The 25,270-nt window shown below is 43.1% G+C and overlaps 1 protein-coding gene and 1 long non-coding RNA gene across 5 annotated transcripts; one reads left to right on the plus strand and one right to left on the minus strand.

Annotated features, from left to right (window-relative positions):
- Positions 1-15,029: 15,029 nt before the first annotated feature.
- Positions 15,030-15,968, plus strand: LOC113915309 (olfactory receptor 10V1-like). The gene has a single exon (XM_027581150.1). It carries the CDS (start codon positions 15,030-15,032, stop codon positions 15,966-15,968), a length of 939 nt encoding a protein of 312 aa, XP_027436951.1.
- Positions 15,969-19,838: 3,870 nt separating this feature from the next.
- LOC113913937 lies at positions 19,839-24,655 on the minus strand. 4 transcript variants are annotated; one of them, XR_003517314.2, is made up of 4 exons: positions 24,521-24,653; positions 22,366-22,511; positions 21,996-22,074; positions 19,839-20,108 (listed from the first exon to the last, which is right to left on the minus strand). It is a non-coding gene; the product is annotated as an uncharacterized LOC113913937 (long non-coding RNA). The 4 variants fall into 4 exon arrangements; XR_003517313.2 differs by lacking the exon at positions 19,839-20,108 and adding an exon at positions 20,723-21,183 and having other exon boundaries at positions 24,521-24,655; XR_003517312.2 differs by lacking the exon at positions 19,839-20,108 and adding an exon at positions 20,723-21,400 and having other exon boundaries at positions 24,521-24,655.
- Between the last annotated feature and the right edge of the window lie 615 nt (positions 24,656-25,270).

A 25,270-nucleotide genomic window follows, 5' to 3' on the forward strand; every position in this document is an offset into this window, starting at 1 on the left:
ACGAGGCAGATTCGAGAGATAAGCGATACGATAAGACGAAACAACATTAGAATAATTGGGATCCCAGAAGAAGAAGAAAGAGAGAGAGGGGGAGAAGGTATATTGGAGCAAATAATAGCAGAGAACTTCCCTAATGTGGGGAAGGAAACAGGCATCAAAATCCAGGAGGCACAGAGAACCCCTCTCAAAATCAATAAAAATAGGTCAACACCCCGACATCTAATAGTAAAACTTACGAGTCTCAGAGACAAAGAGAAAATCCTGAAAGCAGCTTGGGAGAAGAGATATGTAACCTACAATGGTAGAAACATTAGATTGGCAACAGACCTATCCACAGAGACCTGGCAGGCCAGAAAGGACTGGCACGATATCTTCAGAGCACTAAATGAGAAAAATATGCAGCCAAGAATACTATATCCAGCTAGGCTATCATTGAAAATAGAAGGAGAGATAAAAAGCTTCCAGGACAAACAAAAACTAAAGGAATTTGCAAACACAAAACCAGCCCTACCAGAAATATTGAAAGAGGTCCTCTAAGCAAAAAGAGAGCCTAAAAGCAGCATAGATCAGAAAGGAACACAGACAATATACAGTAACAGTCACCTTACAGGCAATACAATGGCACTAAATTTGTACCTTTCAATAGTTATCCTGAATGTAAATGGGCTGAATGCCCCAATGAAAAGACACAGGCTATCAGATTGGATTAAAAAACAAGACCCATCCATATGCTGTCTGCAAAAGACTCATTTTAGACCCACAGACACCCCCACATTGAAAATGAGGCGGTGGAAAACCAATTACCATGCTAATGGACACCAAAAGAAAGCTGGGGTGGCAATCCTTATATCAGACAAATTAGATTTTAAACCAAAGACTGTAATAAGAGATGAAGAAGGACACTATATCCTACTTAAAGGGTCTATCCAACAAGAAGATCTAACAATTGTAAATATCTATGCCCCTAACGTGGGAGCAGCCAATTATATAAGGCAATTAATAACAAAAGCAAAGAAACACATTGACAACAATACAATAATAGTGGGGGACTTTAACACCCCCCTCACTGAAATGGACAGATCATCTAAGTAAAAGATCAACAAGGAAATAAAGATTTTAAATGAAACACTGGACCAAATGTACTTTACAGACATATTCAGAACATTCCATCTCAAAGCAACAGAATACACATTCTTCTCTAGTGCCCATGGAACATTCTCCAGAATTGATCACATCCTAGGTCACAAATCAGGTCTCAACCGGTACCAAAAGATTGGGATCATTCCCTGCATATTTTCAGACCACAATGCTTTGAAACTAGAACTCAATCACAAGAGGAAAGTCGTAAAGAACTCAAATACATGGAGGCTAAAGAGCATCCTACTAAAGAATGAATGGGTCAACCAGGAAATTAAAGAAGAATTAAAAAAATTCATGGAAACCAATGAAAATGAAAACACAACTGTTCAAAATCTTTGGGATACAGCAAAGGCAGTCCTTAGAGGAAAGTATATAGCAATACAAGCCTTTCTCAAGAAACAAGAAAGGTCTCAAATACACAACCTAACCCTACACCTAAAGGAGCTGGAGAAAGAACAGCAAATAAAGCCATACCCAGCAGGAGAAGAGAAATCATAAAGATCAGAGCAGAAATCAATGAACTAGAAACCAAAAGAACAGTAAAACAGATCAACGAAACTAGGAGCTGGTTCTTTGAAAGAATTAACAAGATTGATAAACCCCTGGCCAGACTTATCCAAAAGAAAAGAGAAATGACCCAAATGAACAAAATCATGAATGAAAGAGGAGAGATCATAACCAACACCAAAGAAATACAAACAAATATAAGAACATATTATGAGCAACTCTATGCCAGCAAATTAGATAACCTGGAAGAAATGGGTGCATTCCTAGAGATGTATCAACTACCAAAATTGAACCAGGAAGAAATAGAAAACCTGAACAGACCTATAAACACTAAGGAAATTGAAGCAGTCATCAAAAATCTCCCAACAAACAAAAGCCCAGGGCCAGATGGCTTCCCAGGGGAATTCTATCAGACATTTAAAGAAGAATTAATACCTATTCTGAAACTGTTCCAAAAAATAGAAATGGAAGGAAAACTTCCAAACTCATTTTATGAGGCCAGCATTACCTTGATCCCAAAACCAGACAAAGACCCCATCAAAAAGGAGAATTACAGACCAATATCCTTGATGAACATGGATGCAAAAATTCTCACCAAAGTACTAGCCAATAGGATCCAACAGTACATTAAAAGGATTATTCACCATGACCAAGTGGGATTTATCCCTGGGCTGCAAGGCTGGTTCAAGATCCGCAAATCAATCAACGTGATACAATACATTAACAAAAGAAAGAACAAGAATCATATGATTCTCTCAATAGATGCAGAAAAAGCATTTGACAAAGTACAGCATCCTTTCTTGATCAAAACTCTTCAGAGTATAGGAATAGAGGGTACATACCTCAATATTATAAAAGCCATCTATGAAAAACCCACAGCGAATATCATTCTCAATGGGGAAAAGCTCTCCCTAAGGTCAGGAACACGGCAGGGATGTCCACTCTCACCACTGCTATTCAACATAGTATTAGAAGTCCTAGCCACAGCAATCAGACAACAAAAAGAAATCAAAGGCATCCAAATTGGCAAAGAGGAAGTCAAACTCTCACTCTTTGCAGATGATAGGATACTGTATGTGGAAAACCCAAAAGACTCCACCCCAAAACTGCTAGAACTCATACAGGAATTCAGTCAAGTAGCAGGATATAAAATCAATGCACAGAAATCAGTGGCATTCCTATACACCAACAACAAGACAGAAGAGAGGCAAATCAAGGAGTCGATCCCATTCACAATTGCACCCAAAACCATAAGATACCTAGGAATAAATTTAACCAAAGAGGCAAAGGATCTGTACTCAGAAAACTATAAAATACTCATGAAAGAAATTGAGGAAGACACAAAGAAATGGAAAAACGTTCCATGCTCATGGATTGGAAGAACAAACATTGTGAAGATGTCAGTGCTACCTAGAGCAATGTACACATTCAATGCAATCCCCATCAAAATACCATCCACCTTTTTCAAAGAAATGGAACAAATAATCCTAAAATTTGTGTGGAACCAGAAGAGACCCCGAATAGCCAGAGGAATGTTGAAAAAGAAAAGCAAAGCTGGCGGCATCACAATTCCGGACTTCCAGCTCTATTACAAAGCTGTCATCATCAAGACAGTATGGTACTGGCACAAAAACAGACACATAGATCAATGGAACAGAATCGAGAGCCCAGAAATGGACCCTCAACTCTATGGTCAACTCATCTTTGACAAAGCAGGAAAGAATGTCCAATGGCAAAAAGACAGTCTCTTCAACAAATGGTGTTGGGAAAATTGGACAGCCACATGCAGAAGAATGAAACTGGACCACTTCCTTACACCACACACAAAAATAGACTCCAAATGGTTGAAAGACCTAAACGTGAGACAGGAGTCCATCAAAATCCTAAAGGAGAACACAGGCAGCAACCTCTTCGACCTCAGCCGCAGCAACTTCTTCCTAGAAACATCGCCAAAGGCAAGGGAAGCCACGGCAAAAATGAACTATTGGGATTTCATGAAGATAAAAAGCTTTTGCACAGCTAAAGAAACAGTCCACAAAACCAAAAGACAACCGACAGAATGGGAGAAAATATTTGCAAATGACATATCAGATAAAGGGCTAGTATCCAAAATCTATAAAGAACTTATCCAACCCAACACCCAAAGAACAAATAATCCAATCAAGAAATGGGCAGAAGACATGAACAGACATTTTTCCAAAGAAGATATCCAAATGGCCAACAGACACATGAAAAAGTGCTCAACATCGCTTGGCATCAGGGAAATCCAAATCAAAACCTCAATGAGATACCACCTTACACCAGTCAGAATGGCTAAAATTAACAAGTCAGGAAACGACAGATGCTGGCGGGGATGTGGAGAAAGGGGAACCCTCCTACACTGTTGGTGGGAATGCAAGCTGGTGCAACCCCTCTGGAAAACAGTATGGAGGTTCCACAAACAGTTGAAAATAGAGCTACCATGCGATCCAGCAATTGCACTACTGGGTATTTCCCCCAAAGATAGAAATGTAGGGATCCGAAGGGGTATGTGCACCCCAATGTTTATAGCAGCAATGTCCACAATAGCCAAACTGTGGAGAGCCAAGATGTCCATCGACAGATGAATGGATAAAGAAGAAGTGGTATATATACACAATGGAATATTATGCAGCCATCAAAAGGAATGAGATCTTGCCATTTGCAACGACGTGGTTGGAACTGGAGGTTGTTATGCTGAGTGAAATAAGTCAATCAGAGAAAGACATGTATCATATGACCTCACTGATATGAGGAATTCTTAATCTCAGGAAACAAACTGAGGGTTGCTGGAGTGGTGGGGGGTGGGAGGGATTGGGTGGCTGGGTGATAGACATTGGGGAGACATTGGGGTAATAGACATATGGTGAGCACTGTGAATTGTACAAGACTGATGAATCACGGATCTGTACTTCTGAAACAAATAATGCAATATATGTTAAGAAAAAAAAAAAGAAGATAGCAGGAGGGGAAGAATGAAGGGGAGTAAGTCAGAGGGGGAGACGAACCATGAGAGAAGATGGACTCTGAAAAACAAACTGAGGGTTCTAGAGGGGAGGGGGGTGTGGGGATGGGTTAGCCTGGTGATGGGTATTAAAGAGGGCACATTCTGCGTGGAGCACTGGGTGTTATGCACAAACAATGAATCATGGAACACTACATCAAAAACTAATGATGTAATGTATGGTGATTAACATAACAATAAAAAATTATTAGAAAAAAAAGGAAGTACTCCACAAACACTATTTTACTCAACCAGGATCTGGATAGAAATTGGAGAAGAGAAAGTTCCTGGTTATTGTTATTATCCAAGAGGTGGAACACATATATTCTGCATTAATAAGGAGCCAAGAAGTTTTGTGCTTACTACACAAGATTTGGACACGATTGGTTTTCTTTTCTTCCATTACACATCCATCAGCATGCTCCAATTTCATAATGGTGTTCCAGTGGAATTAGATTTGAGCAGCACAAAATAATGTCATCATATTCTAATTTGATTTTATTTACTCATTGGTCTGAGCCTACTGGAAAGACTCCTAGTGGCATTAGCTATGCAAAGGAAGTGGCCTAGTGTGTGCTGAATGTTTGTGTCCCCTCAAAATTTATATATTGAATCTAATCCCTGATGTGATGGTATTTGGAGGTGGTACTTTTTGGAGGTAATTAGGTCATGAGAGTGGAGCCCTCGTGGATGGTATTAGCACTCTTATAACAGAAATCCCACAAAGCTCCCTAGCCCTTTCTACCATGTGAGGATATAATGAGAGTGTGGAAGAGGGCCCTCACCCAACCATGTGGCACTCTGATCTCAGACTTCCAGCCTCCAGGATTGTGAGAAATAAATTTCTGTTGTTTAGAAGCCACCCAGTATCTGGCACTTTGTTCTAACAGCCAGATCTAACTAAGTCATAGCCCTACTGCCTAACTAGTTTATAGAAGGTCCTTATTTAAGAAAACATTCCCTTTTTTAACTAAAAATATCAGGTAGGCTGTAACTCAGCTTTAGGTGGGCCCCTGTGGACCCCCAAATCCTCTTCTTCTTGATGCAAACTGACAGAAGAGAGTGATTTAGGACATCACCCTTCATCCTTCTTCCTTCCTTCCTCTCCTTCTTTCTCCTTCCTTCCTTCCTTCCTTCCTTCCTTTCTCACCTAATTAACTTAACCTGATCAAGATAATCTTCTGTGAACACTCTTGGGGAAATGGTTGTGTAAATGACCAACAACAGATATTTAGGGGAGTGGTACCAGATAGAATAGTGCCTCAGCTCTGAATGAAATGAGTCTGTTGTAACAGAAGATGGGCTGTAAAGGAAAACACATGAGCAAATTGAAAAATGCAACCTGTTTGCTCCTGGATGTTATTGAACACAAATCCTTGTACGTATATTTTATTTTATTTTTTTAAAGATTTTATTTTATTTGACAGAGAGATAGAGAGCACAAGTAAGCAGAGAGGCAGGCAGAGAGGGAGAAGCAGGCTCTCTGCTGAGCAGGGAGCCTGACGCGGGGCTTGATCCCAGGACCCCAGGATCATGACCTGAGCCGAAGGCAGCCGCTTAACCGACTGAGCCACCCAGGCACCCCTGTACGTATATTTTAAAATTTGATTGTTACTCAGGTAAGTTTGACATAGAAACTAAAAACTTTCAAGAAAGAATAGCAAAAGCCAGATGACTTCATAATTTATTTGTAGTGAAATTCAGAGCTCACCACTCCTGGTCTTTGCTCTTAGCAAGGAAAACCATCTTTGGGGCCATGCAGTGTTTCCTATGGCATCTCTCTGTTTGCTCTTCCTAGAGAAGTGAGATGTAGGTCAAGATGAAGGTCAAGGGCTTCTCTATCAACAGCAAGATTCACTGACCCCCCTCGTCCCATAAAGACACATTTGCTAACTATGCCTGCTGTGGTTTGTGGTTGCCTGTGGGAGAACTGGATTGAAAGATGGGATCAGCTGGACGCACTCAGTGAATCACTGGAGAATGTGGAGAGACCGTTGCAGGAAAGAGGTACACTGGTCATAGACATCGCTTCATGGCCTCCTTGAATGCACTCACCCTCTTTTCCAAGCTCCCTGGAGTCTGATTCTAGAAGGATAAGAAGATGACTCAAGGCTGGTGTCATTTGCTAAGGAGTCGGTGGATTTTTCTCCCCGTAGCTTCTTAAAAATGATATTTATTTAACATCAATAAGTCACAGGCACATTAACTTTGGCAGAGAGAAAACCATTGTTGGGGTTGCAGGAAAAAATAAGAGAAAAATAGGGGGAAGAAATGGAAAGAGAGAGAGGAGTGGGATTGAGAAAAATCATGAGTAAACTGCCACATTGCCCACGGCGTCACTCGAGAGACATCTGTGGCTCTGGCTACAGTGGAAAGAGGTCTGGACTCCAAAGAAATGGAGTCGCAACTCAAGCATGGCAGCTGCTCTGCTGTGTTGCGTTCTGGGGCTTTCTGCAAGGCAATGAAACCATGAGTGCAGCCACCTGAAGGCCAACCACCACCGGCTGGTAGCTTGTGGGCAGTAGCTTGCGCCATCTACTCTAGAGCCAACAGAACGGTTCTGTTGGCCCTTCTCTGCAAGGACACCTGACCACTTCCCCTTTCTGAAACATGTTCCAGTTCAGTATAGATGCCACGAGACTTTCAAACGGCTTGGTGATTGTGTTTCAGGAATCGTTTTGCCTTTGTCTTTCTAGATTGCTTTGACAATCTCCTGCCAAATTCTCTCCCTCTCACACATGTACACACACCCCTGCAGGCCTTCATTTTAGCCATGTTCACAGAGTTTTCAGAGTTACTGGTTCTCGAAAGGAAAGTTTTAGGTGACACACGGACCAGCATTTAAACATTTGTTTGTATTTACTTAAAAACGAGAGATTTCATAGAACTGGTATAATACATATTGTCATGTAGCAAAAAGTAAGTTGAATTTAAGTCAAGAAAAACATTAAGTAATTCATACCAGTAACTCAGATAAAACACAAATCGTGAAGACTATTCATTAATGCCTGAAGTTTGGGAAATGTTTTTCCTACGTTTTTTTCCTACATTTTCCTACGTTTTCCTTAACCGGGATCACTATCAACTGTTGGTATAAGACAATTTAGGGGCACCTGGGTGGCTCAGTTGGCTAAGCATCTGACTCTTGGTTTCAGCTTGGGTCAGGATTTCAAGGTTGTGCACCACACTACACCATGCACTGCAAAACCTAGTTGAATTAGTTGCTCCCATGAGGACCTATGTTGTGGGTCCATTTATTAATATAATAAACACAATACAGAGTGATAGATGCTATAATTTGGGTGGGGAAAAAGTCACCACAGAGCATGGAGCAGGGAGTGATTTTTCCTTTTTTTGGAGGAGGGTGAGGGAAGGGGTGTATATCAGAATATGGCTTCATTTAACAGGTGACACTTGGCTGAGTTCTGAAGGATTCCTAGAATTTGTCTAGGTGCACAAAATTAATCTCTACTTGAATAAATTAAAACTATGTATCTTTTAAGCTCTCTCAAACTTGGAGAGTAAAAATTAAGCAATAATTAGAAAATAGCTAAGTCTAGTAGCAATTAAACCAGTTTAGAATATCAAGTCTCCAAACAATTCCTATTTGTGTTCAAGCATTGACCTATAGGGGATGGTCAAGTTAAAAGCTAAGTTAGCCTCTTGGGGCTTTATTGAACCAAGGCTGGCAGGGAATTCCCCAGAAATAAGATGAGAAGACCTGAGAGCTAAGGGAGAACCCAGAATTCTGTCTCTGCAAGACCCAAAGTCCCATGCTTTTCCCTTGACAAGACACAGCGGGGAAGGATTAGCAGTGTCTGGATGTGTGCTCCCCTCAGTGCCGGGTGGTTTCTCAGAGAGTCAGTCTCCATGATTCCCAAGATCATTGAGAAGAGGATTCCACTGTGGGCTTCACTCAGCCTTAGGGAAGGATGTGGTTGCCAGGCTCTCCAGGCAGAGGGTAAGAAGGGCAGAGAGAAGACCGGGGTGATTGAGCTGTTGTGTGGTCTAGACCCTGGGGAATGGACCCAATGATTGGGATTCCCCAATCCTGTGAGGGCTTCCTGGGGTGGCATTACAGTTGAGTTGGAACATTTGTGCCATCTCCTGGAACAAATGAAGTGACACTGTTTATGCCAAATATTCTAACAACAAACAAGTCTTCAAAACAGTCTCCTGTTGAGGGTGAGAGAATAAGTCTGCCTCTCTCTCGAAGTGTAATCAATTTCCTAGGTTGCCTGAGAGTGGTGAGAAAGAGTTATCCACCCTCCTTGTAGGAGGGGTACATGCTTCATTGGGACACCCAGATAATATGGTGTGATCTACTCTGTTTCTGAGTTACATACTCAATACCTAGTTGATAGTAGACCCTCATGAAATACTTGTTGAACAAGTGAATCCATGAACAGTCCTGTTAATTACACCTTATGAGGGAAGAAGGTAGAGGAGTATGCCAGTGTTTTATGGAAGAGGAAGGGTCCTCTCTGTGAATGTTCGCAATTAAATCAGTAGCAGTACTGGTCTTTGGAAGCAGTCCTGTTACCACAAAAGAGACTCATCTGAGAAGATGCAACATTATTGAGGATTTATATTTCCTGTGTAAGTAGAGAGTTAGAATTCCCTGATCCAACTTTCAAGTAACAAGGGATTATGCACCAGCAAAGGCAGAAGAAAGCAGACAATGAAAGAGAACATTTAACTGCAACCAAGCTTACAGGATTGTCATTTTTATACCATTGAGAAGACCCCAGAGGAGGAGCAAACTTGGGAGTGGAGAGTGGAGAGACTTCTCATTTACTCGTCAGTACCTTGGATGAACACACAAAAGGCAAGAATAATTTTTTATTCGTATAATATATTTGTTATGCTTTGAATGCTCCTAAAAATGGAGTGCCTTGCAATAAAACCCTAGCTGCAGTAAGATCAAAATCCACTTGCACAGTATAAAAGGCAAGAATGAAACAGAAACAGAGTTACTGAAGTTGAGGAATGATAAGCAGTTGAATATAAAACTTAGTTGTAAGCTTCCTAGCAGCTAAGGCAAAAAGGGAAACATGAATTAATAGTCAAGTAGGATGACATATATGTGTTCATTAGAAAAAAATGTGTGTGTCTGGGCAAGGGCGTGGGGAGTGTGTTGTGAATTCAGGTGAGTCTAAGGAATGAAAATTAGAATTCCTTATCTAAGGAATGTTGAACATCCCTTCTGTAATCAACGTGATTGTGTATTGCAGTGGAATTCACTGTAGTTTTAAAGACATTCCACACAGAGAACCTTTCTTTGAAAACCTATTGATGTTCTGAAGAAAATTTTGAGGGGTATTGGTGGTAGTACACTTGAGGGATGTGGCTTCCACATATGGTCTAATATAACTAGGCATTAGACCAGTTATAGCTTTGAGAAACATGTTCATTAAATTTGTAGATGACAGTGGGAGAGAAATTGATTACTTGTTAGAGCAAAGAATTGCAATTCTCGGTAAGATCTTGATGGGCTGGAATGATGAGCTAAATCTAAAGGGTTGGCTTTAAGAAGAGATGAGGAGAGAGGGCAGTTTGAACGTCTGACTCTTGGTTTCGGCTAGTGCTGTGGTCTCTGGGGTCATGAGATGGAGCCCCCGAGTCAGGCTTTTGAGCTCAGCAGGGAGTCTGCTGGAGATTCTCTCTCTCTCTCATTAGGGTTAAATAAATAAAATATTAAAAAAAAGAAGAGATGAAGGTAAAGAAAAATAAATGGGGAAGGAAAGGAAAGAAGAGAGAGGAAATGAAAGGAAGGAAGAACACAACAATAGATTCAGCCCAAGTCAAGAGTGTGATATGTCTGGAAATTAACAAACCTATGAATAAATACCTAGATTTAGCACAATCTTGGACTGCATCATTGGCAAGTGTGCAGATCTTGTGGCTATATCTGGATGTTAATCCTGGTTCCAACAATGACTGGTTGTATAACTAGGGGTGTGTTATGTAACTTCAGTTTCATTGCTTCCCAAATGAGAATTCTAAAAATCAATAAAATTTTTATAGCTAAAAAGATAAACACACGTTTTTGGAAGAAAATTTGAGAAGTGGAGAAAAGTATGAAGAAAATAGTAGTCACCCATTTCTCTCAAAAACACTATTAAGAGTTTACTGTTGCCCTTTATACTGGTAACATACCTGGTTCGTGCTATGCATGCAGTTTTGCCTCTTTGTTTTCTTCATTTAACGTCATGTTATAAGCATCTTCTTACTTTATTAAACCTCTTAATTATAACAGTTTTAATGGCAATATAATAGTTTGTCATATGAATATACCCCAAGTGATTGAAATGTTACTTTTTGTTAAGCTTTTGTTTTGCTTCCTTATAAAGGATTAATAAGGCATATTGTACACCTCTTTGTGGATTTGGCTTCATATTCCAGGCTATTTCCTTAGGGTAGATCCTTCAATGTTGAGAAAACTGATTCAATGCATATGACATCCTTTTGTTTTTTCTTTTTTTGGGGGGGTAGGGGCAGAAGGAGAGGGGAGAGAGAATCTTATCGGATGCTTAACCGACTGAGTCACCCAGATGCCCCACCGACTGAGTCACCCAGATGCCCCAGTGCATATGACGTCTTAAATCACTTCTTGAAAACAGCTGATTATCTTTGGGGCACCTGGGTGGCTCAGTCGGTTGAGCTGCCAGCTCTCAATTTTGGCTCAGGTCATGATCTCTGAGTCCTGGAATTGAGCCCCTTGTCAGGTTCTGTGCTCAGCAGGGAGTCTGCTTGAGGATTTTCTCTCTCCCTCTCCCTCTGCAGCTCCGCCCCAACTCTATCTCTCTAAAATAAATAAATAGATCTTAAAAAAATAAGAAAAACAGCTGATTATCTCTCCAGAAAGGATGTGCTTAGTATCAGAGTGCTAAAATGAAGATTACTATTTCTACTTCAAAAGTACTAAGTATCAGTCATTGGCATTGATAGGGCCTCAGTAAGTCTCCAGTGTTCATGTCAACACAGAATTACATTGTTCCTAGCACTGTGCTAGTGTCCTGGGCATCAGTGAAGAATGGGTCCCAATTGCCCCTGCCCTTGTGGAACTTAGAGTCCATGGAGGGGACAGAAATACACAAGTGAACACAGAAGCAAACACATCATTCAGGAATGATGAGATCCCTGTTTATAGACAATAGTCCTTCTCCTATAACTGTTTAATTCACGGAGATCAAATATTTGGGATAGAGGATGTGCTGACCATCCTCACTTACTCTGCGTAGAGAGAGAGGCAGCCAGGTGTGTGCTCCTAATGTTGCTCCCAGAAAAGGAGTTAAAATTTTCAAGGAACGATACTCTCAGAAACTGATGAACTTTACCCCACCATGATTCCAGCCATCTTCTAACCCTCCTACCCTACATAAGGCTGTGCCAAACAGATGACCCAGTGGGGGCAGATGCATTTAGGAAGAGAAAACACTTTACTTGCAAAGCCCGCAGGGCATCAGACTTTAAAAAGACTGGCTTGGGGGCGCCTGGGTGGCTCAGATGGTTAAGCGTCTGCCTTTCGCTCAGGTCATGATCCCAGGGTCCTGGGATCGAGTCCTGCATCGGGCTCCCTGCTAGGTGGGGAGCCTGCTTCTCCCTCTGCCTCTTCCTCTCTCTCTCTGACTCTCATGAATAAATAAGGAAAACATTAAAAAAAATTTAAAAAAATAAAAAGACTGGCTCGTCAGACACAAAAACCCAACAAATATTCAAAGGATAAAACTGCAAATCAGCAAGAATACTAAGGTTGTATTATTCTCTTTATGGTGGAAAATAACATTCTTACATGATTATCATATTTTCAAAGGTCATGACACATCTTTAGACATCAGCATAGCAAAAATAATAAAAATACATTCTTTTGGGCAACCATAAACCAGTCAGGGTGATCTTGTTTTGGTTTAACCCAGGGTGCAATGTGGTCCCTTCCCCCTTCATACTGTGGTATCATGAATTGCTTAATCATTGGAAGAAAGGCAAAGTGTCAATTTTTGTTTCTGCAAGAGATGCGGTATGGGGTGTGTGTGTGTGTGTGTTTGTGTTGGAGGGAAGGTAAATACCCTAGTGCTTTTTATGCTACTCTTCATTCTCCTGCCAGTACCTCTCATTGGCCAAATTCAACCGGAAACCAAAGGGTGAAGGAGACTGGCTAATGCAGTCCTTGGGACTAGCCTCCCATGGGGCAGAGCAGGGTGGAGAGTGGATCTGGGGAGCCGACCTAGAATAACCAACAAAATCTTCCTTTTGCAAATTACTAAGAGGAAGAGCAGTCTCTGAAAGTGACAGAAATGGGAAAGTGAAAAAAGATGGGAAAGTGTCCAGAGAGGTAGGAAGAAAGTCTGGGTAGAATAGCATTACAGAGGCTACGGGTGAGGAATTTCAAGGAGTAGGGAGTATCTGACAGCTTCAAATGCAATGCAGATCAAGTCAAAATAGCTGTTGGATTCAATGATTTGGAAGTCATTGGTGACCTTCATTAGAGTGGTTTCAAGGAGTAAGATGGAAACTGGATTGCCTGTGCTAAAGAAGGAGTAGGGAAGAAGTAATGGGAAGGAGATAGGGAGGCATTAGAGGGTGATGTAAGATTGAGGGAATGTGTTATGGATATGTTACAGGTCCTATGTTATAGGTCCAGTGCTAGTGAGGATGATGATGAACTGCCTTCAAGTAGCTTTTGTTATTTCTTTCTGTGAAGTTGAAGGCTGGGTCATCTACTGTTAGCGAAGAAGGAGGTAGCAGAGGGAAGACTTGAACAGACCAGGGAAATTTGCACTAGTCTTGGTGGGGGCCAGAAGGAGGAGCTTTTTAGGGGACTGGGGACAGTGCTGGGGTTGGTAATGCCCCTTTGTTGTGGCCCCATTCGGCAGGACTTTGTAGTCTTTAGTCCTGTTCAGCCTGGAATAGGTATGTTGGATATTACAGAAGGTAACAGGGTTGACAAAAGGTCAAGGAGCCAAGGATAGTGGCAATATTGGCAAAAGACTAATGGAAGAGATGAACCATAGGTCTTGGTTGGGTGGGCGAAGGGAGTAGAGCCCAAAGGAAGCTTATTTGGGGGAACTGGAAGCATCAAGGTGGTCTTGAAGAGGTGGAAGAAGAGAAATATTAATGATTATTGCTAACAGTCATGGAGAGTTTACTAGGGGCCAGACATATTTACTTCTCACAATAATCTTAAGAGTTCTGTCCTATTGTTATTTTTATAGATAGAGAAATTGAAGCAGAAAGCTTCAGTGAGTTGCTCTAAGTCATACTCTTGGTCAATGGCAGATCAGAGATTAGAACCTAAATGGTCCAATCCCAGAGGCTGTGCTCTTGAGAACCAGGCAAGGGATTAGGGAGTAGAGAGATTTGTGGTCTGGGTATGGTATTCTGTGACTTAAGATTTCAGTGCTGATGCAAATAGATACTTATACACCTATGTTCATGATAGCACTATTCACAGGAGACAAAAGGTGGAAACAAACCAAGTGTCCATGAACAGATGAATGGATAAACAAAATGTGGTATGTACACACAATGGAATACTATTCAGCCATAAAACATAAAAGAAATTTGAAATATGCTACCACACGGATGGACCTTGAAAACATTATGCTTAGTGAAATAAACCAGGCACACAAGGACAAATATTGTATGATTCCACTTGTGTGAAGGTACCTAGAATAGGCAAACTCAGACAGACAGAAATTAGGAAAGAGGTAACTAGGGGCTGGGAGGAGAACATATGGTGAGTTATTGTTTAGTGGGTACACAGTGTTTGTTGGGGATGATAAAAGAAGTTTTGGTTATGGATAGAGGTGATAGTTACACAACATTGTGGATGTATTTGATGCCCTTGAATTGTACGCTTACACAGGGCTAAACTTCTAAATTATGCAATGTACATTCTACCACAATTTAAAAAAAAGGATTTCTGTGGTGAACTACTTCTGGGTGCTTACAACAAAAAGTCTGATTTAGAAGCGATTTGCAGAATTTATGTATGTATTTTAAAGATTTATCTGAGAAAGAGAGAGAGAGCACGAGTGGGAGAGGCAGAGGGTGACGGAGACAGAATCTCAAGCAGACTCTGTGCTGAAAATGGAGTCTGACGTGAGCCCCATCTCAACACCATGAGATCATGACCTGAGCTGAAACCAAAAGTCAAATGCTTAACTGACTCTGTGCACCACCCAGGTGCCCCAGTTGTGGAGTTTAGCCTGGAGGTGAAGATGGTTAGGGTTGGGGAGCTCAGGAAAGGGAGAGGCCAAGAGTTGAATGGGTCACCCAGCAGGAGCTCTATGTCCTGACATTAATCTGTCCTCAGGGGGCAGCACGGTGCCATCAACAGGCCCAATGCACTGAATACATGGAGAGTGCAAATCAAACTGGGATGATTCACTTCCATTTCCGCCCCTTCTCCAAACTCCCTGAGGTGCAGATGCTGATTTTCGTGGCCTTCCTGATCATGTACCTGGTCAGCATCAGTGGCAATGTCTCCATTTCTCTCATCATCTGGATTAACCATTCTCTGCATACCCCCATGTACTTTTTCCTGGCCAACTTGGCAGTTCTGGAGATTTGTTACTCTTCCACCATTGCCCCTCTGACTCTGGCCAGCGTCCTGTCCACGGAGAGAGACTTCATCTCCTTGCCTGGCTGTGGTACCCAGATGTTCTTCTTCATCTTCCTAGGCAGCGCTGACTGCATTCTACTAGCTGTCATGGCCTATGACAGGTTTGTGGCCATCTGTCACCCTTTGCGTTACACCCTCACGATGAGCTGGCGGTTGTGTGTCCAGCTGGCCCTGGGGTCTCTTGTGCTGGGGTTCATCCTGGCAATGCAGCTGACCATTCTCATCTTCCAACTCCCCTTCTGCAGCAGCAAAGAAATCAGCCTGTTCTATTGCGATGTCCTCCCTGTCATGAGACTGGCCTGTGCAGATACCTTGGTCCACGAGGCCACGCTGTTTGTGGTCAGCATCATCGTCCTCCCCATCCCCTTCCTGCTTATCATTCTCTCCTATGTCTTCATCGCGGCCGCCATCCTGAAGATCCGCTCGGCAGAGGGGAGGCACAAGGCCTTCTCCACCTGCTCCTCCCACCTGACTGTGGTCCTGCTCCAGTACGGATGTGGGGGGCTCATCTACCTGTGCCCCAGCTCCAGCTACTCTCCAGAGAGGGACCAGGTAGTGTCTGTGGTGTACACATTCATCACCCCTGGGCTGAACCCCTTGATCTACAGCATGAGAAACAGAGAGCTTAGGGATGCTTTGAAGAGGACAATGATCAGGTTCCTGTTGTCCTAAGCACGGTGAACACTCTGGATGTTCCTCTCCAACACTGCTGGGAAGAAACAAATGAGTGTGCTTTCTGGAAGATGAGGAGGTGGGAGCTAAGAGGTCATTGGATTTATACTGTTACTTCTTCCTCGTTATATTATTCCCGAAAAGTCATTTTTTTTTTCTCAGCCTCCGATTCTTCATCTCTAAAATGGGGATGAAAATGCCCACGAGACTTAAATCTGGGGTAGTTTTGAGGACCCAAAGTGAAAATACTTCATGACTTTTAAAGGGCGATATGGCAGTGAATGTGGTCATTGCTTATCCTCATCATTACATGTAAAGTCTATGTCCATTCTCAGGTTCTTAGCGGGCTCACGTGTTGACACATGTGCTCAGGGCCAGAGCCAAGAACAAGATGCACATCAAACCGGCACCGTTGCAACCACTCTCTGCTGATTCCCGGGGTGCAAATGCTGAGCTTAGCTTATACCTTTTCAAATTCTCTCTTTTTTTTAATTTTTTAAAGATTTTATTTATTTATTTGAGAGAGGGAACACAAGCAGGGGGAGTGGGAGAGGGAGAAGCAGGCCTCCCGCTGAGCAGGGGAGCCCGATGCGGGGCTCGATCCCAGGACCCTGGGATCATGACCTGAGCCGAAGGCAGACGCTTAACATCTGAGCCCCCCCAGGCGCCCCTCGAATTCACTTTCACCCTAAATTCTTCTTCCTGGGAAAGGTGATGGGGAAAGCGCTGGAGTTTAAAAAAAGTTGTGGTTCTTTTTTCTTACCTTTATACCCAGAGCTAATCTGTCTCCATCTCAATCTCTGACTCTATTAGTTGTTAGTCTGCGTCTAACTCACTCTCCCCGTGCCTATTGGGTCTCCTCCCCATTGTGTCCTTTCTGTCTCAGATACACACACACACACACACACACACACACACACACACACACACACACACTTACATGTTTCACATTTCTCTCTGTCCCTAGCTGCTATGGTCTGATTATTTGTGTCCTCCTACCTCAGGTTCATCTGTTGAAATCCTAATCCCCAATGGCATGGTATCAGGAGGTGGGGCCTTTGGGAGGTAATTAGGTCATGAGGATGGAGCCCTCAGGAACGGGATTAGCGCATTCATAAAAGAGACCCCACAGAGCTCCCTGGCCCTTCCGCCATGTGAAGATACAAAAAGTCTGTGACCTGGAAGAGGTTCCTCACCCAACCCTGACCTCAGACTTCCAGCCTCCAGAACCGTGAGAAATAAATATCTGTTGTTTACAAAGCCACCCAGTCTATGGTACTTTGTAATGGCAGCCTGAATGGACGAAGACACGAAGTGTACATACTATGGAAAGATTGCCTTTTTAAACTGAGCCTTTCTCAGTAATGTTGGTTCAGATCTGGATTCAGGTTGAGGAAAAGCTAGTTCTGTGAAGATAAACACTGGCTGGACACAATGAGGGGAAAGGACTCTAATGTGGCTGTGAGCAGGAGGGTAATTGTTTCAGGACGATCCCTGTCTCAGGGTAATGGCATCAGAACATCAGAACATAGATAGTTTACTGTCCTTTTGTAGGGTGGGGGAAGCTCATTTATTCCTCTGCCCATTGATTAGTGAGGGATTTACTGGGGTGCTTGACTGGCTCAGTTGGTGGAGTGTGCCCCTCTTGATCTCAGGGCTGTGAGTTCAAGCCCTGTGTTGGTGTGGAGCCTACTTTAAAAAAACAAAAATAAAAAATTATGAGTGATTTATTCATTCAACAATATTTAAGAAGACAGTAAACAACTGTTTATTGAACTCTGCTATGTACTATGTACCCACCTGTGGCAGGTGGAGCAAGAAGTCGAAAGGTAAGTAAGAGGCAACTCCCGCCTTGAAGGAAGTTAAGTCTAGTAGTGTTTAAGAACACAAACCATAAAAAAAAAAAAAAAAAAAAAAAAGAACACAAACCATGATAGCCCAAGGGCAAGCGATACAATGCTATGAGCTTCTGGAGGAGGAGCAGATAAAGGAATCAAGACAAGTGTGATGGGGGAGGTGGTATTTGAGCAACACCATGCAGGTGTCCAGGTCTCTCTCTGTGTGCAAAGAGGAGCAGGAAGGGCATTTCTTTCTTCCTTCTTCGTACTTTTTAAAAGATTTTATTTATTTATTTGAGAGAGAAAGAGAGAGAAAGAGAGCGTGCCTGCTCATGTGGGAGGGGGCTGGGGGGGCAGGGACAAGCAGACTCAGCTGAGCCTGATAAGGGCCTCAGTCTCATGACCCTTAACTGACTGAGCCAGCCAGGCGCCCAGGAAGGGCATTTCTGAAGGGGGGAATTGTAAAGGCAGAAGAATGAGCTCTTTGTGCCTCTGTTTCCTTATCTGGAAAAGTATAAAATGTCTGCTACATTTTTTTTTTTTCCTGAAAATGTATCACAGACTTAGAAGCTAGAAACCATGACCAGGATTCATATTACATGGAACTGAAATGTTCCCATCTTCCTTTGAAAGACAAGAACTTGGGGCACGTAGGTGGCTCAGTTGGTTAAGCGTCTGCCTTCAGCTCTGATCTTGATCCTGGAGTCCTACGATCGAGTCCCGTATCGGGCTCCTTGCTCCGTGGGGAGCCTGCTTCTCCCTCGGCCCCGCCGCTCCCCCTGCTTGTGCTATCTCTCTCTGTCAAATGAATAAATAAAATCTTAAAAAAAGAAAAGACAGACAAGAACCGGAAAGGATCTTCTTTGGTTCACTTACAGACACTTGCTGCCCTTCCCGTGTTCTACTGCGCTATTCCCCTACATCAGTGTTATTTTCTGGACACGAGTCTTGTTGAATAATTGGTGTTTGGGAGAAATAAACTTTCTATGGTCAAACTAGTGTGAAGAGTACTGTGCTGATCAAACCCCAACCAGTGGTCTCCTACAGGTTCACTTGGTGCCTGTAAGTGCAAATGTGCAGTCAGACTCTAGGATGAGGGATGCATTTCTCTGATGTTTTCTGAATTCTGTCACCACTGAACTCTTTTATTCCTTACTGGGTTGAACCTGCTGAGGCTGGCTAACTACCAAGAGGGTGGTTTCACTAGTGATTGAAATAGTCCAGGCATTTTTTAATTCTCCATGCTCCTTGAGAAAAACAAGTGTAGTTATCATGGGTTAGTAGGCTTCTTCTCAAGTGATTGCATAAGGGAATTAATGATTGCTCATTTATCGTCACAAAAACCCATGAGGTGGACCCTGTTGTTTTCTCTGCTTACAGATAAGGAAACTGTGACACAGGGAATTTCGGTAACGTGTTCAAGGTCACACAGCCAGAACAGGCAGAACATGAGATTTGATGTGCATGGTGTGGTTTCAAAGCCCGGGGAACAAAACTATTACCTCTCCCCAGCAAACTATCCCTGTATTATGGGAGCGTGGGGAGATCCCTTCATTCTTCTGTAGTTAATTTCATAATAAAATGGGGGCAATAATATCTACTCTATTTCCTCAAATTATTGTGACATCTGGGGGGGGGCACAGAAAAACTGTAAAAGTGCAATGAAAGATTCAGCATGGTTAGTTTAATATCCAAATGGAGGGGTGCCTATGTTGGTGCAGTTGGTAGAGCATGCGACTCTTGATCTCAAGGTTGTGGGTTCAAACCCCACATTGGGCATGGAGGCTGCTTAAAAAAATAATATCCAAATGGAGAAATGTACGAGATGGCTTATTTTTTTAGTTATAAACATTTTAAAGCCATAGTTATTCACTTGCCTTTCCCCTAGGCTCCACTGTATTTATCTGTTCCTCTTGACAGGTGTTTCAAAGGTGTTGTAAGAAACAAACACGTCTTCTGCAGCTCAAAGTAACCACAAGCTCCTCTGGGTGAAGCTTCTGTTCTAGGCTCTTCAGGGGAGCACTTGGTGCTTTTAGGCTCTAGGGATTGAGGAGTTTATGTAAACATAACAAGAAATGTATAAGGTTCAAATTATTTATATTGTCAAATCAAAGGCATAGGTATATGGCATGTGGAGGTTCGTACTAGGAAAACATCTGAATAACGTGATATAAGATCTCTTTGTAAGGGGTGCCTGGATGGTTCAGTTGGTTAAGAATCCGACTTGATCTCCGCTCAGGCCTTGATATCAGGGTTATGAGTTCAAGTTCTGCAATGGGGTCCATGCTGGGCCTGGAGCCTACTGCAAAAAAAAAAAAAAAAAAAAAAAAGAAAAGAAAAAAAAAATAAGTTGACCACAGATACCTGGGTTTATTTCTAGTGTCATGAGTTCAAGCCCCATGGTGGGCTCCTACTTAAAAAAAAAAAAAGACATGTTTGTAAATAAAACATGTTATTTTAAACTCAGTTCAATGACACAGGGCTCATTCTCCAAAACACATGGAGTTGCAATTGCATTTAGTTTTAAGGAAGGATCATCTTTCTTCCTCAGGGAGAAGAGAGGAGGATCCCCAGGGAGTGTGTGTGTGTGTGTGTGTGTGTGTGTGTGTGTGTGTGTTAGAGGCCAACCATGCCTTGGTTAATCTCCAAATATTTGCATTCCACTTACTTCATAGTAGCCCTGGAAGGTGAATAATACTGGTTTGTTGCTCTTAAGCAGTTCATGGGCTAGCCAGGGAGACAGATGGGTAAGCAGCTAGGTACAAGACAACAAAGGTGGGCTTTAAAAAGAGGTCTGCACAAGTTCTCTTGGGGGCAAGCAGGCAGGGGGGCCAAGGGGCCGCCTGAGTGAACCAGAGGGTTCTGTCTTGACCAAGGAGCAGGGGTCTGCCAGACATGAAATGGTAAAAGGGCCTATCGGGCAGAGGTAGGTGGGAAATCCTGGGCACATCTGGCTCAGAGAAGAGGTGGGAGTTTGGTGAGGCTGACAATGGAGTTGTGTGTGTCATGGAGTGACAGTGCATGGGGCCGGGGCCAGAAGGGGCAAGGGCCTGAATGCCATTCTAAGAGTATGGACTCCCTCCTCTTTGTAATGAGAGGCCACTGAGAAGTTTCAATCAGAAGAAAGACATAATGGAGCCATATTATGGGAAGATTCATTTATTAAATTTGGTAACCATTAACTGTGAGTGCCTAGTCCATTTTTGGCCCTATGCCTGGGTCTGGGTCCATGTTGATAGAAGAGAAGAGACAAGACTGCTGCCCTCACGGAGTTGACAGAAGGTGTGCGAGGCAGACCAGGTCATTCGTAGTGTGGTAGGGCTATGGTGAAGTCCAGGGTGTCACAGGGGCACGTTTGGGAGACACTTAAGTCAATCCTGGAGGGTGAAACATTTGCTCTGAGGCCTGGAGGATATATCAGAGTTGTCCAGGACGGATATGGGGGAGAAGAGAGCTCTAGAAGGTGAATAGCATAACTCTGGCATTAATTTGGGATTTGAACTATGTACTGGGTAGCTAAGAGATGGCTCCTGGCTTTCATTCTCCTGTGTAATCCCTTCACCTTGAGTGTTGGCTGCAGCTGGTGAGTAGCTTCTAGTGAACAGAATACAGAAAAAGTGATGTCACAGCTGAGATTAGGTTACAAATACACCTTGGCTTCCATCTCTCTCTCTCTCTCTCTCTCTCTCTCTCTCTCTCTCTCGTCTTCCTGCTCTGATGGAAACCAGCTGCCATGTTGTGAGCCGCTCTATGGAGAGGACTACATGGCAAAGAAACCAAGGGAAGCTTCTGGCCAATAGCCCTTGAGGAGCCCAATCCTGCCAACCAGAGTGAACTTGGAAGCAGACCCTCCCAAGTTAAGCCATGAGATGAGACTGTTGCCCCAGGCAACACCTTCTCTGCCGTCTGTGAGAGATTGTGAGACAGACGCACCCAGCTCAGCTGCACGGGGATCCCCCCGAATCACAGAAGCCAGAGGGTAATAAAGGTTTATTGTTTCCAGCTGCTAGATTCAAGGGCCATTTGCTATGCAGCTGTATACAACCAATACAAACAATAGGGGTAAGGGGGAGAAAACCACAGGTCAGTAAGTTTATTCTCCATCCCTCCTGCAGTGGGGGAAGAGATGCTCTTGGGAACAGAAAGGACCTTCCCCTTAAATTCTCTAGTTCCCCTTATCTCTACTTACCACCATTACCTTGAGGTGCACCAGCCAGAAAGTGGTCTCGCCTGTTCCGCAGATGGCCCAGATGGGGTAAGGCTCAGTCCTTTTCTCCAATGGGAAAAGAAGTAGGCTCAGAGTGGGGAGGGAGAAGGAAGTGGAACTCCCAAATGCCCGGATCCTCTTTTTGGTTTGTTTGTAAAAGTGAAATTAAGTGTTGGCTGAATTATACATAGCCAAAACGCACACTTGATCTGGACTATGTTTAATGGGGAAACGGCTACACCAAGACAGAGTGGGTGGGGAACCAAGCTCCACTGTGGGGCAGAAAAATAAAAATACATCAGAGAGAAGGGGCTCCTACTGAGCCTGGAACCTTAAGTCCCTGTCCACTGACCTGGAGACCCTAGCGTCCACTTGGGCTCAATATCAGTCTTTTTCACCAGCCTCTGGACTCTCCTTGCCCAGGTTTCATATTCCAGTTAACTTGACTTTTTCCAGTTCCTTATACACAACTAGCAGGTGGAATCCATACTTCTCTGCCTGGCAGGGATGAGTAAATATTAATATACTAATAGAAAATGAATAAAATAGGGTTCATGCCTAATGAGAGTTTTAAAGAAGGCTTGAAGTCTGTAACTACCTTCAAATAGAATGCTATAATAATAGACGTCTGCTGAGGTGTCCCCTCTTGGGTTCCTGGACTCCAATGGCACTTAAGAGGGCTCTTTACAGTATTTTTAATATTTAAAAAGTTTTAAGGAAATCATATAGTCATTTCTGTTATGGCCTCATAGACTAACCAAGAGGTTATTATATTTTTTCTTCATGGAAACATCAGTAGGAAATCAAATGTCTTTTTGGTTTTCTAGTTTTATTGAGATATAATTAACATATGACATGGTATTAATTTAAGGCATACAGCATAATGATTTGAGATTTTATATATATATATGTAGTGCAAAATAAATTTAGTTAACATCTGTGACCTCACATAGTTAACAATTTTTTTCCTGTGATGAGAACTTTTTTTTTTTAAGATTTTATTTATTTATTTATTTGTCAGAGAGACAGCGAGAGAGAGAGCATAAGCAGGGGGATCGGCGGGCAGAGGGAGAAGCAGGCTCCCTGCTGAGCAAGGAGCCCAATGATGCCCGACTTGATCCCAGGACCCTGAGATCATGACCTGAGCTGAAGGCAGACATTTGACCGTCTGAGCCACCCAGGGGTCCCGAGAGCTTTTAAGATCTACTGTCTTGGCGACTTTGAAATGCATAATACATTCTTGTTAACTCCGGTTGCCATGCAGTATGTTACATCCCCAGGACTTATAACTGGCAGTTTGTACCCTTTGACCTCCTTCATCCATTTTGCACCCCCACCCCTCGCAACCACCAATCTGGTCTCTGCATCTGAGTTCGAGGAATCCAATTCGAGGAATTTACCCTGTAAATATATTTTGATAAGGATAAGGAATCTTTTGAACTAAGAGATCCATGAATGAAAACAAAGACTTGATCTTGAAAAGGCTGGGAACCACTAGTTTTGACCAGCCCCCTATGTCACAAATGAGAAAGAAGGTTGTGTGATGTGAAGTGACAGCCATTGCATGGCAGAAACTCTGCCTAGAACCCAGGCCTCCCAGCGCTGTGTCAGCAATCATTCTACAGCCCCATAGCAATTCTCCCTTCATGCAAAGGACAGATTACATTTCTTAAATGTTTGGACAAAGGTAAGGAGCAAGAAATAGTGGTGGAAATTATAGGGAGGGAAATTTTTGTTTTGTATTGCAACAAACAAACAAACAAACAATGGTTGGAACTCTTCCACCAGGAAAGATGCTTCCTTGAGGGTGTCTGGAAAAACTGTGAAACAATTAAGATGGGGAAAAAAAAAATAAAAAAGATTACCAGGTGTCAGATGGCATGCTAGGCCTTTCTGGGTTATTTGCTTTTATTATTGATCTGTGCCTCCTATGGTCTTGTAACTATTTTACAATTCTGTGAATTGTAGAAAACTGCTGGTAATGCAAATAATTCTTGTTCATAGAAATGCAAATGAAATCTTTCTGATGGAGGTGCCATTGATCTCCTCCCACCCCCAGAAACCAGTTTTGCGTTTAACATACTCATTTCAGCATTCCTGATTGCCTGTATATGTGTGTTCTTTGGGTCCTTCTCTAAACAGTTTTTTTGACACCTTAATCGTTCCCTCATTAATTTCCCAGGACGCTGGGATCATGACCTGAGCCGAAGGCAGACGCTTGACCGAATGAGCCACCCATGCGCCCCCGATTTTATCTTTTTAAAGACAATTATCATTAACAAGGAGGCCTTGAATGTTCCATCTCTGGATGTGTTCAGGCAGAAGCTGAATGGCTAACCTTGATCCTTATTCCAGACTCCTATGGCCCTTTCCAGACTTTAATGTAGAGCTGTTCACATATCTGTTTCCCTCAGGAGACTCTCTTTTCCTAAGGCGCGGGACCTAGCCACCCATCCCCACCAACAAAAATTTAAAGAAAGGTGGGATACGGTTTCTGACTTACTCACCTTTTCCATTTATGACCACCAGTGGGCGCAGAAGCCTTCCTTTACCAAAGTCGGGAACCCACCTAAGGGAAGCCCGGGGTGGAAGGAAGTGTAGCCTACAGGGAGGATCTGGGCTGAGAATCACAGAGTTCATCCACCCGACCGCCTACAGACCGTATCTTTATGGGAGGCGATGAAGTCAGCATGGAGCAAGCACTAAGATCGCTGAAGAGGGCAAAGTTCTGTTAGAATTACGAAAATATTTACAGCCTTTTAACCTGAATACATGTAGCACATTCTTTTCCTGACTTGAGAATTCAGTCTTCGCACTGCCAGACCCACTTGCTGAGCGCCGCCCTCCGCGGGATAGATCACTGGTTCCCAAGGGAGAAGACGAATGGGGAAGAGGGAAGAGGGGGTGGGCAGGGGTGTAGAGGGAGGGGTCAGCACGAAGATCCCGCCTACTTTTTCAGAAGACACATCCCACCCGGGAACCTACACCGCGTAGGAACTGGGACAGCTTCAGCTTTCCGAATAGATAGAGATAACACACATCTCCATCTTACCACCCTGAGCTCTGCGGTACGAACCAGTCATTCCTCCTCTGTCGCCCGGGCCTCACGGCACACCGAAGTGGGTATTTACTCTGACTTATAGACACGGAAACGGAGTACCGTAGAGAAACGGCGACTTCCCCAAAGTTGTACACATTCTTAGCAGCAGGTGCTGACTTCAACATTGGACTGCTTCCATTTCTCGGAGGAGTCCCGA

This window comes from Zalophus californianus, chromosome 11 (assembly GCF_009762305.2).
Source record: "Zalophus californianus isolate mZalCal1 chromosome 11, mZalCal1.pri.v2, whole genome shotgun sequence".
Lineage (NCBI taxonomy): Eukaryota > Metazoa > Chordata > Mammalia > Carnivora > Otariidae > Zalophus > Zalophus californianus.

What these genes read in the sequence shown, in the direction of transcription:
- LOC113915309 (XM_027581150.1), top strand. Translation starts at nt 15,030, where the DNA reads ATGGAGAGTGCAAATCAAACTGGGATGATTCACTTCCATTTCCGCCCC.